General features: G+C 44.6%; 1 protein-coding gene across 1 annotated transcript in view; it reads right to left on the minus strand.

The window, feature by feature from the left end:
• The window catches only part of Frmd4b (FERM domain containing 4B), a 125,826-nt gene that overhangs the window by 19,629 nt on the left and 84,951 nt on the right, over positions 1-21,246 (minus strand). The window contains exons 7-13 of the mRNA XM_059258268.1: positions 21,056-21,139; positions 19,772-19,837; positions 17,909-17,966; positions 15,845-15,931; positions 2,571-2,647; positions 1,031-1,169; positions 462-603 (exon numbers count right to left, since the gene is read on the minus strand). Coding sequence (XP_059114251.1) covers positions 462-603; positions 1,031-1,169; positions 2,571-2,647; positions 15,845-15,931; positions 17,909-17,966; positions 19,772-19,837; positions 21,056-21,139 — 653 coding nt within the window. The remainder of the gene's footprint in view (positions 1-461; positions 604-1,030; positions 1,170-2,570; positions 2,648-15,844; positions 15,932-17,908; positions 17,967-19,771; positions 19,838-21,055; positions 21,140-21,246) is intronic.

Below are 21,246 nucleotides of genomic sequence, written 5' to 3' on the forward strand. Positions count from 1 at the left end.
GGGTCTCTGTGAGTTTGAGGCCAGCTAGTGCTATACAGTGAGCCCTTATCTCAAAATAAATAAAGTTTGAAATGTTATTTGAAGCTGTTGCAGACTGTTGCATTTTGCTAAAAAATGTTTTCCCTCAACAAGATGTATTTGGAAATGATTTATAACAAGCAGAAAAGGAAAAAAAAAAACCAAGAAGAGAAAGAAAAGAGAAAGAAATAAAGGGAGAGAAAAGAGCCAGGCAGCAGTGGTGCACGCCTTTGATCCCAGCACTCGGGAGGCAGAGCCATGAGGATCTCTGTGAGTTTGAGGCCAGCCTGGTCTACAGAGCGAGCTCCAGGACGGGCACCAAAACTACACAGAGAAACCTTGTTTCAAAAAAACCAAAAAAGAGAAAGAGAGAGAGAGAGAGAGAGAGAGAGAGAGAGAGAGAGAGAGAGAAGATGGCTTATATTTTCTTGAACAGGTAATACCTGAGGATATCAGGCTGCCATTGCTTGCCATGATAAACTGACTTTTTGCTTCCAGGGTCACCAGTTTGGAGACCCTCTGTGTTCCAGTCTCTGTTAAATCCATTGCGATATCGTCTAAACTTCTGGCTGAAGGAATTTTTGCCTATGAAGTAAATAACATTGAAATGAAATGAGCACAATCACATTTTAAATCAATACAATGATTAGGTCACTATGTAATCAAAAAATGTCAACACAGGGCAATTTAAACCTTTCAACTGGCACTTTAGAAACAACAGAAAACTTTATTTTTGTACATGGGAGGTTTCAGTAAGTATGCAGGATTCAATCACTAACTTTAACATGTCACCAGCAATGTCCCCACTGTACAAGCACATGCATGCCAAACCTCACAGCTTTTAAATCAGCTATATACATTGCCCATCCTTTAAATACATGAAAAAAAACAGAACAGTTGGTAGCAAAGCTTAAAACATTTTCTTCTTACATGTTTTCTGGGAAGAGTCATTTTAGAACAGGAAGGAGAAGGACTGGACTTTGTCCCCAAAGCTACACCTTCGGTTACTCACTTTACTCTGCTTCCGGTCCAGGTAGAACTGATGCTGGCTGATGGCCATTACCCAGATGGACTTGATGAGAGAAGAGTTTGCATACCAGGTTTGTACAAACAGGCCACTCTGTCCAAAGGTTCTTCTAGACACCGAAATCCTAAAACGTGAAGAAAACCACGAGTTATCCATCCCCGGGGCCAGCAGCACACGGTGTGTACCTAGCAGGCAATGTCGTCACACATCACCTTCCTTCTCTGTCCTTCCGCTACACACAGGGGCTGGGGTTCTGACGTCGTCCTTTTATAACAAAACCAGGCAGCCCCAAGCAATCTCTGTCTAAACTCTCACACACTCAAAGCTGGATAAGGGCTTAGTCAAATGAGAAGCTGTAGAGAAACATCTGGTTAGAAACCACAGAGAAGCGGGGCTACCGCGATCAAGCGAGCGAGCGGCAGAAGATAAAAGCGGTCATTTACAGACAGTCATAAGGCCTGCAGAAACGGCACCTGCCCAAGGCGAAGAGGGAGCACCTCCGACCTAGGGAGACTCAGCCTGCAAGATGAACTTGATGATACTGGCTGGAAACGTGCAAGCCCCACAACAGTCCAGACTGCTGCTTGTGCACCAGGTAAAAAAGAGGAAAGGCAGGCGAGGAAGAGAGTCAGAGCAGGAAAAGGCAGGAGAGGGAGAGAGAAAGACAACCACGGGGAGGAGGGAGCCGGATGGGGAAGACAGAGGGCAGAGGGCAGAAGGGCATGGGGTGTGTGGGGGGAGTGCTCTAATGTCCTTTGTAGGAACTGGTTAATCTCCTTGGTCATCTTTTTGTCACAGTGGTTTCAACCTCCCATCCCTCTGACCTCTAAGCACTACCTAGAGTTTAAAGAGTAACTTCTGAAAGGTGCTTCTTCTTATTCAGAGAACCTACGTCCTGCTCTCCATTCATGCATATTTTTGACAACTGTGTGTGTGTGTGTTTTTTTCCAGGACCCAGGAACACTCAAATAAAAATGAGCAAAGCACCAGAATAGATAATTCTCCTAAGAAGTTAAACAGCCAATAAACCCCTGCAAAGAGGCTCTGGCTATGGTTAGTTCCGACGGAAAATGCAGCGCAAACACCCACAGCTAGTTCATACTACCAAGGTAGCTTTAACACCCCCCCCCCCAGATCTCCAGTGGTTGGCCCAGATCCATGGGCAGCAAACATTGGACTCAGTAGGTTTAAAAAAAAAAGAAGCATATGAAATTGGGATCAAAACATACTGTATGTATGTATATGAAGTTCTAAAAAATTAATAAATACTATATTTAAACACACACACACACACAAATGAGTGCTAGAGAGAATGTACAGAAACTGGAACCCCATACGTCACTGGTAGAGATGTAAAGCAGCGTGTGCTTTGGAAGCGCCTGACAGTTGCCCTAAAGGTTAAGCACAGTTACTCTTTGACCTCAGTGATTCCACTAGGAGGTAAATTTGCAAGAGAAATAAAAAGCAAATACAAAAAGCTATGTACACACATTCACAGCATCCCATACAAAACTCTTCTCTTTACCTGCGTGGGTCGTGCACCTCCACAGCAAATTTCTTCTCACGGAAGTACAAATTCTCCAGCTGCTTCCATTGAAATAACTGAAAGAAAGTAAGGAAACCATGTAGCTTTCATTACTGTCGTCCTTCCTAAGTCTCTTAACCAAATGATTGCAGGTTCCCCGAGGGACACCGACGAGGTCAAGCACAAACTGGTGATTTATCAACTTTTTACAAATCAACTATAACCCGAAACCATTTTATTCTTTCTTCTGACAGCAATGTTTACCTAGTAAATGCCACCTCCCCGGTAAATCTTCCTTGAACAATAAAACTGAGCATCCGCAGAACACACATTCAGTCTTTCCTCTGACTCAAGTGTATGACAGGAAACTTGCATCGATTACTGTAAGCACAGACTTTCGGCTTAAGGATGGAGACTTCAGACTTACATGGAAAGCTACCAGAGGGGATGTTTCTATACAAATCAGAGATAACATTTCAAAGGCATGCAAAGTGAAAGTAAAAGAGATTTCCCAGGTTGAGGTGAGTCTCTGCGAAGCAGTTGCTCACCCAGACCTCAATCCCCCTGAGTGACACAGGCTGAGTGCCAGGAATCCCGTCAGGGCTCCGGTGGGGGTGAGGGCTGATTCTGCAGCTTTCTTAAGTTAAGCGCCTCCAGGTGTGTTCAGAGTTCCCAACCTCCGCCTTTGTCCAGCTGTCTTTCTGACGCTGGACTCAGGATTGATTTGCCATTGGGATGGAGAAAGAAATTGTGTTGGAAATGTGTATTCAAAAACCAAATAATTTGATAAAACTGCATATTGATAGGAGTGAGCGTGCCTGGCTGTATTTTTCAACCCCTTCGTTAAGTCTCCGGCCAATGCAGGCTTTACAAGCTCTCATCTTGGACTGGGTGGTCCTCTCCTCTAGCCTCAACCCCCTAGGGTCTGCCTCCACAGTAACACGATGCTCAAAGTACATAACTGGTTGTCTAATTAAGAAACATTGCTGTGCGGCACACAGTCAGCAAACCACATTTCCTGAAGAACAGAAGCTTTTCACAAACGCGGGCCCGCAGGAAGAATGGGCTGAGCTGTAGGGCTGTATGGGGACGTGGTGTTCAGAATGGACCTTCCACCCCAACAGCACAACAGACCAGCGTGCACCAAGGACACACAGCTGTCTGCAATTGCCCCATTCACCAGTTTCAAAGAATTAGTAAACACATAAAGCTACATACCAATGTCCTAAGGTGTCTGTGGAGTTGAGGTGGTCATTTCCTTCAATCCAGAAGTTCCCGCAAACGGGACAGAAACGTGAGAGAAAGCCCCGGGATCCTGTCTGCCTCCCTACCCCGATGGCAGCTCCGGTGCCTTCTGAATCGAGTTTCATAAGACACTTAGGTGTAACTCGGTTTCACAAACCGAGCCTCCCACGGTTGACACACCACTGACATCAGCCACTCTGCCGAGGGACACCTCCCCAGCACACTCTTTCCCGGCAGGGAGAGGGGAGCCAGGTTCTCTCTGGGTAGATTTTCTCAGAAAAGAGCTCCAAAATGGGGCCGCGTGGACTCCCACGGTACTTCCTGGGAGGTGAGCCGACTTTGAATCCAGGCACGAATTTCACCCAAGGCTGTTTGAGGAAAATCTTTTTACCCAGGTCTACTCACTGGCACAGGAACAGGTTCGACAGGAAGAGTCAGAGGCAGCCGGGCTGTGTTTTCCTTTGCTGTCCATTCCCACACACATAAAACCAGGGCTCCACTTGAAACCCGATCTCTGAGCTGCCACCTCCCCCTCTTATCACTTACAAATGGGAAATGCTAGGCTGACTCCATTCAGCCCGTCCAGAACAGGGAGCAAGCTGGCGCCCAGCAAGGAGAAACCCTACTTAAAAAGTGGAGGGCTTCGACTTATTTACAGAGAGTTGGAAATAATTACACAGCAGCCAGCTTCGCAAAAGAAGTTATGGGAGACAGGCAAGGTTTTGGGGAGAAGGGCTCTTTCCCTTCTCCCCCCACATTTCGAAAGTTTACGGCAAAAGCTGCTTTTAGATACATACTCTCCTGGAGCCGTGTCCAAGTGGCCTGGAAGGGCACAAACTGAGCTAACCGTGGTGGACTCTAGGTAGCATGTACAAGGAGTCAGTGGGACAGGAAACTTCAGCTGGAGAAAAGCTGGGGTGAAGTTAAACTGACAGAATTAGTCAGTGTCTACATGTGTGGTTTTGCCTGAGTTCTCATAATTTTTTTCAAAATCAGTCTTTAAATTTATTAAAGTAATACTTATTCCTCCAAATTCTGAGAAAGCCGGCAAAAGGAATGCCAGTCCATCTGTTCAGTGGTCTGGGGGATTCTTTAGAAATTCCATGGGACTATCAGTATGATCCTATCAATGTTTACAGTTGCTACAAACACTTTTTATTGTACCTGAGCTCGGTCTAGCCGGTGGCTAGATGTTAGATTGTTTTGTTTGATAGAGTTTTCTTTCTTTTCTTGAAATGTGTATGATAATTCTTCTATTGCACTTTTTCAATGTTTCTGAGTGCTTGCTTTGGGCGGGAGGTGGGTGGGGTGGGGTGGGGGTAGGATGAGGTTCTGAAAGTGCCATCGGAGGGAGGAGGTGAAAGAAACACCCTGGCGGATGCCCTTTAAGGGTGTAAAATGTGCCAGATCTAAGAGACTACCAACTATGGATTTCAACTAGGGTTCCAGGGCTCTGCTCTTGTTCTAGTGCATAGCGTAAAGAATAAACTAGAGGCTCCCTCCAGTCAAAACCATGGGCAGATTTCAGACCGATGGAAAAGGGAATGGAGAATTGGTTAGGGAAATATCCAAGGCAACCTGACTGGTTCTAAATTTTCTTAGAGAAGTAGCCTGTGAAACACACAGAAAGACTCTTTATCTCTGAGAAATGCAGAAGGTGCCAAGGGAATTCTGAACTTGAGAAGATTCAGGCTCAAAGGAGGCAAAATGGAAGCAACTGTACACTCCAGATTTACTACGCTTGGAGAGCTAGCTGTCAGGTATGGCAGGGTATCGGGCACGGCATAGTACCCTACGAGTTAAGAGAGTGGAACGTTATGCATGCATGTGCGGGCACAAACATAATTTTCCTACTAAAACAGAAAAAAAAAATGGCTCAAGTCAAAATTAATCTCGAAGACTTTAAAGAAAGAGGAAGACAGGAAGAAAGGGGACGTGATTTGTTTGCAGTGGGGTTCAGACGGCGGAAAGGCCCTGTTTGTCTTAAATCAGTGTTCATTGTCAATGTGCACTTCATAGAAACCATGCATCTGAGAATCTGTTGTTTTTAGAACTGATGCTGCTAGTTGGATAAGGGAAATAGCTGAAGGATGAAAATAAGACTATTAATTAGGTCTTGCAGATGTCTCTCTAGACTCATTTTCAAGGATTAGTTGTCTCCTTCGGAGTCAACAGAAGGAAGCAGATACTAATAGGTAGCAGCCAGGAATCTTGGATTACTTTGTTATTGCAAAAGTAAATAAACAGATAATTCAGGGAAAGGAGTGTGGGAACATAAATCATGTCAATGAAGATATAATCAAGAAATCACAATAGGAAGACATCTCAAAGTCGTTATCATCTGTCTTCAAACAAGGGAGAACCAAGAATTTAAGCACTGGATTAGAAAAGCATGGTGGCATCAAACACTCTGGTGAAAATGAACTTGTGTAAAGTTCTGTATGCACGTGAAGTTCTCTCCTGTTTAGACGCAAAGGAAGCTGAAGGCTTTAGGGAAAAAATTGGCCACAATATGATACATTATCCAAAGAAAGAAGCATCTTAAATATTCAAGGCATTTTGTTGAAATCAATAATCACTATTCAGTTAGGTGATTAAGGTCCCACTCCTTTATACACACTTGAAAAACGAGATGAAAACACCTCTGCCACAGCTCCACCTCTTACAAAGATTTCTGAATGGGGCTGGAGAGATGGTTCTGCCCTGGCTATCTTCCAGAGGACTCGAGTTCAGTTCCCAGCACCCAGAGGACAGCTCACAACTGCCTGTAACTCCAGTTCCAGGTGACTCGATGCCCTCTTCTGACCTCCTCGGGCACCGGGCACACATGTGGTACACAGACATACATGCAAACAAAACTCTCACACACAAATAAATAGATAAATAAAATATAAAAAGCCAAACAAAACGGATTGATATTTTAAAAGGGTGGGGGTCCTGAAGGACTTTTAGGAAGCAGGTCTGGTGTATACCAGTAGATTTTGACTCATTCCTTCTCAATGGTAGTATTTTGTTGCTACTGTTGTTAGTCATAGCCCTGGCTGTCCTGGAACTCACTATGTAGACCAGGCTGCCGTTGAACTCACAGAGATCCAGCTTTCTCTGTCCTCCAAGAGCTGGGATTAAAGGCCTGAGGTACCAAGCCCAGTTCAACAGTATGTTTTGAGCACCTCTTATGGGTAAGGCTCTTCACTTTTTTATTTATTTATTTATTTATTTATTTATTTGTTTGTTTGTTTATTTATTTATTTATTTATTGGTTTTTTGAGACAGGGTTTCTCAGTGTAGTTTTGGTGCCTGTCCTGGATCTCACTCTGTAGCCCAGGCTGGCCTCAAACTCACAGAGACCCACCTGGCTCTGCCTCCCGAGTGCTGGGATTAAAGGGATGCGCCACCACCGCCTGGCTTTTCACTTGTTGATGAACAGTGAGCAGGTCCTGTCCCTCATGGCACGCACACACAGGAACTATACCAGCCTGTCTAGGTTTGCAATTGGATCCACTACTTGGAGCTGTGCTGATCAGCAAGGTACATAACTTTGCTAAGCCTCAGTTTTCTTTCTGTTAAATGGACCAATGATGCCTGCCTCCAAAGGTTATCCAAATACAACCTTCTGTTTATAGGGTACTTGGCCCAGAGCCTGGCTTGGAATATACATCAGTGAGTGGTTGAGCTAATGTGCGGTGAAGGGCTTGCTCTACACTTGGCTAATTGTTACTAAATGGACGACAGCCACTTAAGAGCAGAAACAGAGCTAGCGATAGCTATCTGGCTCCACATCTGTCTCTCCACAGAGGAAACAGCTCAGTTGTTCTGTTGACATAGCTGTGTCATCTGGCCTCCAGTTCTGAGAGTCTCATTGTCTATGACCACACTGGGCTGGCCACTGGGCTGGCCCTGTGGATCTCTTGGGTGGTTTCCTGATGCATCCTGAAGGGAAGAAATCTGTTCCTCTATCCTGTACCTGGCTGTCACTGATGAGTAGAGAGACGGAGTGATGGGATGTCAGCCTGCCCCCTAGACAGACTGAGTAGCAAGTTCCCTTCTGTCTGGAGTAGCCAGGAAGAAGGAATGTGCCCCAGCATGCAGAGGAATGCTGGAGAGCTGCCTACCTAGGGCAGGGAGTTTTGCTTGAGGGTCGTAAGACCTCCCCCGCCCCAGGGGAGGGGGCAGGACTTGGACAGAAAGGATCTAGTTCTCTTTTAAATCATAGCAAACTGCAAGTAAGCACCACCTAGGTCTGACAGTAGGTAGGGTAGGAAAAGATGTCACAGGAGTTAGGACTTTTCATTGCTCACTGTACTGTAGGTTAATCATTTAACTGCAAATTCACATGGAAATGACTAAATTCAGGCTAGTCACAGCCAAGGTACATCAAACAATGAGTCACTCGGATAGGGGGAGAGGGTGATTCCTCCAGTGTGGTGTGAAACAAAGCAAACCGGGCATCATGGACTTGCTGGGTTTCACGACAAAGGTTACACCTGGTGGATGAAGATACTGCTAATGCCTTCTGAAGTACCGAAAACCAAGTGCACTGAGTCTTCCCAAGAGCCAGATGTGGACGCTCCATCTTAAACTGAAGCCCATCCAGGAGAAAATGGGTAGTGGCATCACAGAGGTGCCACTACCTGGCCGACAGGGATGGATCCGGGATTTACATACAACCAGAGACAGGCTCCAAACCCCCAGCATAGCACCACAGCACATCATTTCCTTTTTCAGTCAGGGAGGAATCTGTGGGGGCATTTGTATTTTTAATAGGAGGAGGAGAGAAGGAAGGAAAAGAGTAATATTTATACTTCAGATTAAAAAGAACAGAGGAGGCAAATGTGGCAGCCTTTTGTGGAACAGGACCAAGTCCCTTCTCAAAATGGGGTTTGGTTTCACAGACAAGGCTAGTCTTAGATGCATGTTGATCCTGCCACCTCAGCTTCCCAAGCGCTGGGGTTACAGATGCCCCCTGTAACTGGCACATCCCTCAACTTTACTTACTAATGGTTTGCAGCTCATGATAAATGCACTATTCCCCACCTCCCCCCCACCTCCAGGCCCTCTGGTGATGAGAGGAGACTTGGCTAGTGATCACATGGGAAGGGAGGATGCTGCCAGGACACAGACGCTGTTCTCTGTCCCACTATGCACAGGACAGTCCCATACGCCAAAGGAAACAGTAATCCAGCTGCAGTTGAGAACGCTGAGTTAGAGGGTGATATCCTGCTCTATATCTAGGCTCTGAGAGCTAGAATATGTAAATAAGATGCTTTAGTTTTTTTCTCTGAAATAGTAAGTTTCTGAGTTCTGTTTCTTTCAATTAGATAATACTTTTAGTATCAAAATAATTGTTCAGGTACTTTTCTAAAAATAAATGTTATCTGGTAGAGAGACTTACAATACTTGATCAGACTAAAGAGGTCCTGCTAAGAGCATCAGCTATGGTAAAAAATACTTCCATAAGAGATGATACTTTCCAACAGGCTGGGTAGTGGTGGTGCACGCCGCCTTTAATCCCAATACTCAGGAGGCAGAGGCAGGGGGATCTCTGTGAGTTCAAGGCTAGCCTGGACTACAAAGCAAGTTCCAGAACAGCCAGGGCTGTTGTTACTGAGAGAAACCCTGTCTTGAAAAACCAAGAGGGAGGGAGGGAGGGAGGGAGAGAGAGAGAGAGAGAGAGAGAGAGAGAGAGAGAGAGAGATCCCAACAGAACATGCTCAGAGTCTGAAAATTACTTTCTTTAGTTGTGATCTCATAGCCATATGTACATAAAATGTCACACCTTATATGCAATCAATTAAATACATTGGTTATTTGCAAATAAGTTTAGATGAAAAAGTTCTGTGTCATGAGCCGGGCGGTGGTGGTGCTCACCTTTAATCCCAGCACTCGAGAGGCAGAGCCAGGAGGATCTCTGTGAGTTCGAGGCCAGCCTGGTCTATAAAGGGAGTTCCAGGAAAGGTGCAAAACTACACAGAGAAACCCTGTCTCGAAAAACCAAAAAAAAAAAAAAAAGTGTCATATAAAAACCAAATGTTGCCGGGCGGTGGTGGCGCACGCCTGTAATCCTAGCACTCGGGAGGCAGAGGCAGGTGGATCTCTGTGAGTTCAAGTCCAGCCTGGTCTACAGAGCTAGTCCAGGACAGGCTCCAAAGCTACAGAGAAACCCTGTCTCGAAACTGCCCCCCCCAAAAAAAAAACCCAAATGTCTAAAGTGGTATCATCTCACCCAAGAGTCTCTTGTGGCCAGGTCTCTAACCTCCCAGGACTCCCTCCCTGTTAGAAGTTGCATGGGGACACACTGCACATGCGTGTCAGACAACCAGGCCTGGCACCGTGCTGTTCCCGGGTGTTGCCACAGATGATCACGAATGCTCTCTCTCCGTGTCTTCCTCTCCCTCCACCCCACCTCTCTGACAGGGACTCACTGTTTCTCAGTCTGACTTCGAAGTTGCTCTGAAGCTGAGGATGACTTTGAACTTCTGACCTTCACGCCTCTGCTTCCTGAGTGCTCAGATCTGAGGCGTGCTCCATCACGCCTGGTTTATAAAGTGCTGGGGATCAAACTTAGGACCTCACCCATGCTAGGCAAGCATCCTGCCCACTGAGCCAGTGGGCATGTGGTGGTTCCCCCTCTGCAGAGCCATTTCCTCTTCAGAGAACACCCGCCATTCCTACACGAGGAATCCTCTTATTCTTGAAGGTGTGGTTAGTGGTCTCCTTTAAAGGTTTATCTTCTCTCCTTCCGAGAAGCCACCAGATACTTTGCAAGAATCTCACCATTCAGGTCTCAGCTTAAATGTCACTTTCCTCAGGGAGGCCTTCCCTGAACATACCAGATGTCTCTCCCCGTCCCATGATTGTCCCTCCAGCCCATCAGTTCCTATCAGAGGCAATTCAGTTTGCAATTATCTGATTTCTTTGCTTACTTATTTCTCACCAACCATCTCTCTAGAATACTTTTTTTGGAGAAACAAATAGGTTAGTGGCCACAGCTTACCTCCTCCAGAGTATATTTTGACATTTCTTTTTGGTCACAAAACAGTTTGAGTTATAGTTTTGGCCAAGGCCTGCCGGCATCAAGACAATTCTTCCCAGCCTCCCTGGCCATGAGATGGGGCCTCCCTGAAGGACAAACGGCTTGCTCCGGAATGCCCTTCACCTTCTTTGACAATACTCAGCAGACGCTTGGAAAGTTCTCACCATAGAATTACAGACCCTAACTGTGCTTAAGCATAGAGGGGAAGAGAGATGTCATCCTCCGCAGCAAGTATGGTGTGGAGGGCATGCATCCACTCTGAATAAATTCCTTTAGGCCAGTGGGTGCCTACGGCACTCTGAGGTAAGAGTGCAGAGAGGATTCTTTGAACTTGATAGATGAGAAAATGAGGAGGGCACAGAGAGGTTACGTGGTGGTTCTAAGTCAGCCAGCTGGTCAGTGGAACGCAGAACTGGTTCTTATTTCAAGCCCGTGTTATAGGATTGGCGGTCACCTCCCACTGGCTCTGCAGGTTCTAACAATCAGATTGATTATTGGTGTGGCTGAAGCTTAATGACATACTTTCCAAACAGGATGGACGGGTCTCCTGACCACATTTTGTAATCCGGTGTTTCTCTTCCACACCAACCAGTGTGTTGTAGTGATGTAGAAAGTGAGATTGGACGGCGCGCATTCTCCCGCTCTCCTAACTTAACCTGCTCTGGGACAGAAGGACCTTCTCTGTGGTGGTCCACGGTAACAAGCTGGTGGTGGGAAGAGCAAGGAGAAGTGGAGACGGTCAAGATGCCTGTGACTAGAAAAATAATCGAGGTGGTGCCTTTAAGTCAAGGAATGAGCCTAGGAAGGCGACCACAAGCGAACAGAAGGCCTTTGTGCTTATTACTTAACACACCTGCCTCCAGGCACAAGGGAATTCCGACAGTTAAAAAAAAAATCAGTTAACTGAAGGTTTAGTGATGGAGCTCACCACAGGCTCTCTCATCATGCTACAATGTCAAAAGATGCTAATCTTGAAAGGCACTTCGTCAGGACGGTCTAGATGAGGCCTTGACTAGCAATGCTATGTCAGCCTTGCATCTCTGCTCTCCTACAGGCCGTTTTCCCAGGTGAAGTCCTGCTGTAGGGTTAGAGTTCGGTCATGACATGCACACTAACGCCTTATTCACTCACCGATGCACTGTCTAGATTCTTGTGAAAGATGTTATCCCCTCTCAAAATGCTAAACTAGCAAAAAAAGAAAAAAAAACACAAAGAGAGGCTGGGGATGTAGCTCAGCTGGTAGGGTGCTTGCCTAGTATGCATGAAACCCTCTGGGTTTGAACCCCAGCACCACATAAGCTGGGTGTGATGGTGCATACTTGTAATCCCAGCATTGGAAAGTTGGAGGCAGAAGGATCAAAAATTCAAAATCTCTTGTCTACACAGGAAGTTCAAGGCCAGCCTGAGATGCAGGAGACCCTGTGGTAAAGTCATTAGTCCATTATTTTTCTTTTCATATATAGCACATCTTCATGCATTATGGATAATGAACCAGGGAGAGAAGGGTTTTACAAGTACCTGAATATAGGGACTCCTACTATACCAGGGCTGCTTTGTAGCAATGTCAGGGCCTTCCCTGTCAGTAATCCAAAAATATTTCCCGATTATTCTTTAATTGTCTGTCTTCCTCACTCCCAAGGAATGATTAGCAGTTACCTAGTGATATCTGCTTATTAGGCATGGGACAGAATATAATCACATTTTGTTCTCACACCCTCCCCGTGAAGTCTGTGGGATTACGGTTGTGCAGATAAGGAAGACTCTTCTAAAGACAGATGAAAACTGTGCCCTAGATCACACAGCAGATAAGGCTTGGACATATAGTTCAGTGGTACAGTGCTTGCTTAGCTTGCCTGAGGCTCTAGCTTGGATCCTCAGCATGGCAACACACACACACACACACACACACACACACACACACACACATACACACACATACACATTCACACACAGAACCAAAATCACACCAAGAATAGACATCAGGGCCAGGGTCTAGAATGTCTCCCCAACTCCTGGCCTACATCATGGTGCTTCCCTGATGGAATCCTCTTGTTGCCCCTCAGCCAGAAGACTGACAAAAAAGTCAAAGCTCGAATAAACGAAGAGCACTTGCTAGTGCCCTGGTAGAAAAACAAACACGGTCCCTAACATCTAGAGGCAATAATTAACAGACATCATCTAGACAGACCTTGAACAACCCCTTTAAAAACCAGCCTTTTGGCGTCAGTCTCTGGTCCTTGGTACATCTTCCTCCTGCTGTGTTTTTACATCAACAAGGTAGGCACATGGCTTGGGAGGCCCAGCATCTTGAGGCTGGCCCATCAGCCTGCGTTCTGTTCATTTGTCAGCATGACCTCGATTCTTTCCTGGCCACTGGAGAACCTGCTGCATGGCCAGATGCTGACGCATGAGCCTTCTTTTGTGTCGCTGCTCACAACCCTTTAAATTATACATTCTTTTAATGTGGGCAAGCTGGCCAGGAGAGAGCCTTGCAGAGCGCACACTGCTGACCCCAGCTCAAATCAGCAGGTTACAGAAAGCAATCAGCCCACAGAAGCAAGACCCACCATCAGATTTTAACAAAAGGAAGCGGGGAACAAGCCACAGTGCAGCCTGGATACCTGAAGTGATGGAGAAGGGGAGGGCGAGGAAGCCACAGCACCCAGAGAGAGCTCTAATGTCCTGTCAGAATCGAGTGTGACAGATCTTGAAAACGAAAGAGGAAAACTGCAAATTGATAAAAGGAAGTGGCTGCTGACCCTTGTCTAGACTCTGGGATGAACAGGCAGGCCTGATTGTGATCGGCGTGAAGCAGTACGTACCGATTTTTATGAAGCTGTGAATGTAAGGAGAGGCCGGTGAGTCAGAAGCCCTGGAGAGGAAATGAAGCTCAGCATTTGCTGTGCAGATCTGACTCACCATGACTTGGGGAGAAAATCTGATTGCTCGTTTTTTGTTTCTTTATGCAGTGGGAACACAGATGTATTAAAGGAAAAGGGAGAAAGAACTCTGAGACTGGGGGGGGTTGCAGGGGAGGAACGCTGAGCTTGCTTGTTTTTTATTTTTATTTTTTTTTTAAAGAAACATTTCCATGTTGTGAGAACTTCATACTTATCAAGCCATGCTAGTTGATTATAAGTTGCCCTGTGAGTTGGCTTAAGTTCTATTTTGCACACAACTTTAGTAAAACCCAGCAAGAGTCCTGTGTGTTCTTTATTAAAAGGGTAAAATTCAGGACAGACTAATGAGCAAAAACATAGTAACACGGGTGAGCTATGCCTTAAGAAAACATGACAAGCAACAGCTTGGCTGGGACTCTTTATTATGCTCTGTACCCTGACCTCTCTGCCCACCCACAACGGAAACTGTAATGTCCATCAAAGAGAATTGGTTGTTAGTTAGGTGTGGTGGCTCACACCTGTAATCCCAGGATTGGGTGGAGGGTGGACAGGAGGATCACAAGAGAGAATCTGCTAAAAAGATTATGTATATCCACACAATGGAACGCTAGGCAGCTTTCAAAAGTGGCAAGAGGATGGGGGTGGGGTGGGGGTGGGGGTGGGGTGGGGGTGTAGCGACTGCCTGGCTTTCACAAGGCCCCGGATTGGATCCCAGCATTACAAAATGGAAAATAACACACAGTATTCCTTATCCAATGGATGTTGCTCACAGGGCTGACAGAAACTACAAGCTGGTTGTACAGGAGGACACGGTGGTTGAATGCTGCTTTATTGCTTTTGTTAATAGTTCTCTAATAAGCAGCCTCGGTGCCCAACAAGTTCTGGCCCAGCAGAGCTGGATGAGCACGGAAAGGGGAGCCATGGTCTGCCCAATGCCACCCATCGTATTATCTATGTTAATGTCCCAACCATGCAACGCGGTCAAGAAGAGTGCTCAATTTTCATAACTTAAGGAGATTGTAAGCATTGATTGAGGAGAGAAGGAGCCTCAGAAGACATACACAGTGCGTGGTCTGTTTCCAGGGTTGCTTTATGAAGGACACAGCAAAACACAGGGGTTGTCTTAGACTGTGATGCTGGCGTGAGTTAAGGCAGGTAGGCTGACCACGGTTTGTTATTAAGAGGCCACCATTTCACTCCTACAGCCTGCAGGGATGGCAGCAGAGCATAGGGAGGATAGCAATCTCACCCAGAGCAGTGTGAGTAGGTCTTTATCTCACTGCACATAAGGAGACCAATAGCCACTGGGTGGTGATCTATACAGATGCATCAGTGGTGACAATGTACATGTTGCACTTGTACTTGAGGTGAGAGTGGCAGCTTCATAGCAGCTTTTTTTGGAGACAGAGTTTCATGTAGCCCAAGCTGGCCTCCAAGTCACAACATTCTAGAGCATGACCTTACCTTCTGATTCTCTTATCTCTGCCTCTCAAATACTAGGATTACAAGCATATGATGATAAACAGTAACTTATTTAGCTTTGGAAAACCCGAATCTGATAGATTCTGGCCCTTTAGCTCATGAATTCTTTTTTTCTCTACAGAAAGCAGATGTTTGTTATAAAAGACAGTGAAAACAAAGACCAGCAAAAATAACTGCAATTGCAGCAAGATTGCTTATAACCATTCACTGAGAAATAATTGCCACAAAAACTTTGGATTTAAACAAAAGTGTGGGGGCTGTAAACCGAGTTGTGGTTAGCTTTGTAGGCGAACCTTAGTGCGTAGTTTAGATTATGACCTCAGAACAGACAGTGTTCAATCCTAGCACTTGGGAGGTGGAGGAAGAAGGATCAGTTAATGCCACATGAGAACCTATCTCAACAAATAGATGAAAAGATGGCTCATTATGGAACTTTGTAGACCGTGCACAAATGAGTTACTTTTTAAAAGTTATATTTAACACGAGTAGCTTCTGTACCAGCTTCACTTAGCAAAGTTTACTATCTGAGGTTGTTCAAGGTGCCCCTGAAAATGATGCTGTAGGTTCTAGAATATTCAAGGTTTCTCTGAGTGTCTGCAGTGGTTCCTACTTACTTTCCGAGGTTTCACCTTGTCCTGTAAATCATACTGGCCGATTCCTTTGTAGCTGATCCCAAGCCACCATGGCAGTCCCTGCTTATCCTAAAAAGTAGAAAACAAAACAAAACAAAAAACAAAAACATGAGACCAAAGATCTGGAAAGTCTTCTACAGGGGAAGCACTGTTTATCAATTTCTTTCCTTAACAAGTGCCATCAAGCCAAAATAAATCTGCCTTGGTAAATAGAACCTTACTGAGAAATGTAACTTGTTGAAATATTTTTTTAATGTCTCTTCAAATAATATACACACACAAAAGCCAATACTGTTATTATCATCCAAAAGAATGAAGCCTTACTTCTTTGATTAAATTGTTGGAGAGGATGAAAAAAATGTAATTCAACCAAGAATTAATCCAGCATGAAGTTAGTTATGATTTTAAAAAGACTCCTTGTTCCCTTAGCTAACAAGCAGCTATAAAGGCTGGAGAGTTTCCCAGGGATTACCAGGGGAAAGACAGAGGCTCTAAAGCCCAATGCTCAGAGTACAATCAACAATGAACAGGGAGAAGGAAGAATACCTTCTGGGGAGATGGACAACTCCCAGCATGAATAATCAGTCTGAGATACACGTGAGGAGTGGATATATATGATATTCTATTATAAATACAATGTGTTTCTAAATTTTTTTAATTGGGTTTTTCCAATGAAAAGAATGTATTGACAGAGGGAAAGAAAAATATAGGCTTAGGCCTGTGTGCATGCAAAGCATAATCAGTGAGAATTAAGATTAAATTAATATACATTTTTAGCACAGGTGTCCTCAATAGGAAAGTGTGTATTATCCAATTTCCTGACATCTGCAATGGTAAAGATGTCAACATTGTCATGACATTAAAACTCACTGAAGAGCTAATCAGTTATAAAATTACGCTTCTCTTAAACAAAATTCTGTTCCTCTATGCTTCATCTTTTATCATCAAAATATTTCTTAGCCAGCTTTTTCCTGCTTACCAGTGTAAGAGGACAAAGCACACTGATGAGGATGTGATACTGCAAGTTTTGCAAAACTTTCAGCAGTTCCCACAGAGGTTTGCAGAAACACTGAAGACTGGCATGACTGTCACTCAGAGAAGGGAGCAGATAAAGAGCTGGGAGCATTGGAGAGGCAAATAACCGAAAACAAAATCACTGCGGGTAGATGAGAGAAGGACCTAGAACTGCAGGGGAAGGTCTGCAGTAGGAATTTAGCATGCTACGGGTCCTAAGTTCAATACCTAGCATGCAAGGGGGCAGGGGGAGAGAGAGAGAGAGAGAGAGAGAGAGAGAGAGAGAGAGAGAGAGAGAGAGAGAGAGAGAGAAGGAGGGAGGGAGGGTGGGAGAGAGAGGGAGGGAAGGGGGGGGGGGGGGGAGAGAGAGAGAGAGAGAGAGAGAGAGAGAGAGAGAGAGAGAGAGAGAGAGAGAGAATGAACTAAGAGAAAATACGTCTGGGAAAGCACCTGAGTGTAGCATTTTACAAAGACAATGTGCTTTATAATTTGATAAAAAAATTAATAGACTTAAAACATTTATGAAAACAATTCTACTTAAAATGCTGAAATTTTGGGGCTGGAGAGATGGCTCAATAGTTAAGAGCACTGGCTGGTCTTCCACAGGACCAGGGTTCAGTTCTAGGCACTCACTCACAACCCTCTTACTCAGGTTCCAGGAAATCTGATGCTTTCTTCTGGCCGCTCTGGGCACTGCATGCATATAGTGCACAGACATACACTCACACACAGAAAAAGAAAATAAAAAAGTCTTTCAAAAGATAATTAAAGCCAGGTGGTGGTGGTGCATGCCTTTAATCCTAGCACTTGGATCTCTATGAGTTCGAGGCCATCCTGGTCTACAGAGCAAGTTCCAGAACAGCCAAGGCTACACAGAGAAACACTGTCTCAAAAAAACAAAACAAAACATTGCAAATTCTAGACACAGCTCACATACACATGTAGGTGCTCTTTTAGACAGCCGGTGCTGTTGAGTGACTTGCACAGCCTGGTGAGCACTGTGGAAAGCTCTGGAACATGAGAAGCACTTACCTTCACTGCATAATAATGGACTCCATAGGTAGGTAGGGCTTCCACTATTTTCATGTACCTAAAGAAAATAGACGCATGTCGTGAGTTAATCAACACGGCCAAAGGGCCTTTTGGGGGAAACTGATTTCAGGAAACACAATTGGCTTCTCCTTCTCTCCTTTAGCCATGACTAAGATCATTGATTCAAGCAGAAATAGAATAATAAACCACTGTAGGGAGTAATATGGTTTGTACCTTATCTAAATGTCAGGGGCTTTTAACAAAACAAATACAGTGAAGGTTTCTACAACTTACAGATTGCATCAAAACACCCAGATTGTAAATTTAAAAAAAGATTTATTTATTTATGCACCCCCCATCCCACCCCACCTCCCCAACCCCTCCCACCCCCACCCCCACCCCTCGCTTTTGGTTTTCCCAGGCAGGGTTTCTTTGTATAGCCCTGACTATCCTGAACCTTGTTCCGTAGACCAGGCTGGCCTGGAACCCAGAGTGCTGTGATAAAAAGCATGTGCCACCACACCTGGCCAATTTTTGCATATTATGCATATGGTATTTTTTCTTCATGTACATATGTACACAAGAAGAGGACATTAGAATCCTCAGTTACAGAAGGTTGTGAGCCACCACATGAATGTTGGGAATTGAATTCAGGACCTCTGGAAGAGCAGCCAGTTTTCTTAACTGTTGAGCCATCTCTCCAGCCCTATACTGCAAATATTTTTTTAAGGCAAACACTTAATACACAAACAGTAAGAATCAACTTTTAAGCCAGGTATGGTGGCACATGACTGTAGCCTCAGCACTCAGGAGGTTCTAGGCCGGTCATAAGACCCTGTCTCAAAGCACCAAAACCCCTCAGAAGTCAGCATTGAGGGAGAGGGGAGAGAGGGTGAATATCAGTGTCATCCTCAGGATGCCTCCATGGGACAGGTGACCTGGGTCCTCATCTTACTTTTCACATGACCTATGCCACTCTCAACAGTTCTTATTCTTTCTCTTAAAGTTATGGCCCTAAGAGTTCCTCTCCAGTTACTGGAACAGTCATGAGCTAAAGCAGACTGCCTTTTATAATCTTAGAAGTTTATTGTATCAAGTGAAGAGCTCTTAATAAATCAGTGGTAACTCTATACAGTCAAAGAATATGGCAGAAGCTGGGTGTGGTGGCACTTAGAGTCCCAGTAATGGCGAGGTAAACGGAGCCAGGATTCAAAGCTCTCCTTAGCTACTTAGTGAGCTCAGGGTCAGCCTGTCTACAGAAGACTATCATCTATCTATCTATCCATCTATCTATCTATCTATCTATCTATCTATCTATCTATCTGTCTGTCTGTCTGTCTGTCTGTCTGTCTGCCTGCCTATCTGTCTGTCTATCTATCTGTCTGCCTATCATTTATCTATCATCTATCTATCTATCTATCTATCTATCTATCTATCTATCTATCTATCTAACTATTTATCTATCATCTATAGATCTATCAATCATCTGTCTGTCTGTCTGTTTGTCTGTTTGTCTGTCTCTGAGTAATGACTATGGTCTACTTTTGGCAGAAGAAGCAGAACTCCAACACAGCAAGTGTATCCTGAGTTCCATCCGAAGTCAAGTCACAGACAATTTCTGTCTTCTCGTTGAAAGTGTTGGAAGACTTGGCACCATTGTGCCTGAACTCTAAAGCTAAGTCACCTTACCTATGCCCAGTTCTTGCCATCACCACCATCACCATTCCCGAGGTGGCCAACACTTCCCTCTCTGTTACCTGTCCCACACTGGGAAGCATGGGAACTGTAACACTCAGGTATGGAATCCCCAAGATGTTTTCTTTAAAACTTTGTCTAAGGCAAAAAGAAAAAAATGATACTTACTGGACCACAGCTTGACCACGAGTCAGACCTTTGATTTTCAAATAATGCTCGATCACTCTGTCTTCACTGCAAAACAGAGAAATAAGCAAGGTGACGTGTGACTCTCCGACACCCGGATTCCATCTCTCTGTTGTCAGGCAGCCACTGAAAACCTGAGAGGAGCACGCTTGTTTGGGAGCCAGAGTGGCATCCTCTGCTGTTTCTGTAGGACTCTTTTCCACGAGCTCAGCACGTGACTACTTCCATTATGATCTTTACCTTTTAATATAGTTATATAATTCATATTCATATCTTTAAAATGTCATTTACTAGGAAAGGAAACAAGATGATTCTCAAATAGAAAAACCAATATTCTAGATGCATCATCCTAGATATAAAGTACAATTACTGAATACTAGGTGGAGAACATTATTGAGGTAATTTTGAGCCTCAAAACTATTCTCTTGTTGTCAATTAAAAAGAGATGGAGTTCTGTTGGTAGAGTTCTTGACTGGAATGCACAAAGCCCTGGGTTCAATCCCCAGGACCACAGAAAACAGGCATGGTGGCCCACACCTGTAATCACAGCGTTTAGGAGGTGGAGGCAGAAAAACCAGAAGTTCAAGGTCATCCTTAGCTACATAAAGAGTTTCAGGCAGCCTGGGCTATATGAGACTGACTTGTTCTTAAAAAAAAAAAAAAAAAGGTATTTTCAGAAAATTAATCCTGCTTTGAGTCTAAACACTATTTGAAATACTATTCTTATCACCACTTTGGACACAGTGCTGTAAAGAAAAGTCTAGTTTTATTCTGTAAGAAGAGAGACTATGCTGAAGTTACAGCCTTCCTCAGACCCAACTTTACCCTACATCTCAGGTAGCTCTTCCAGTCACACCCCAGGTGTAACCTGTGAGACTATAGGCATCTCTCTGAGACCAATCATCACCTCCTCTTCCCCCCTCCACCTTTTTTTTTTAAAGAAACTTTCACTTATCAGTGATTTCTTCAGAAGGTCCCAGAGTTAGAATGCAATGTGGGCTTTGTATCTAATTTCCCCGAATATTTGGAAAATGTATTCCAGTTTTCATGTTTAAAGCTTTCCAAATAGAATGTTTTATCATCTTTAGTATTTTTGTGTGTGTGCAAAGTAAAGTCGTCTTCACAGTTTGGAAGCCGAAACCATGGAGACTACATTTACAAGGAGTACAAGTAATTTGAAAGAAAAAGGTGATTCTCTTGAATGCCTGCCAAGTACCCAGTGCTCAGTGCAGGCCATGGCCACAGCTTGGGGCGGTCCTGGCTTACCAGTAAGCGAGTGATGGATGTTCCTGGAGGGTTTTGGTTGGAAAGACTGGCAGTGTCTTCAAATCTTTCCTGGCATTCTCATCACTAGGAAGAAACACAATGCAGTGATATCAGAATGTCACCTGAAAAGATATCCAGTCAGGTTCTCCCAATGAAGAAATCTGAATAGTTACTACAGGACCTTGGTCTCT

The sequence above is a fragment of the Peromyscus eremicus genome, chromosome 3 (assembly GCF_949786415.1).
Source record: "Peromyscus eremicus chromosome 3, PerEre_H2_v1, whole genome shotgun sequence".
Taxonomy (NCBI): Eukaryota; Metazoa; Chordata; class Mammalia; order Rodentia; family Cricetidae; genus Peromyscus; species Peromyscus eremicus.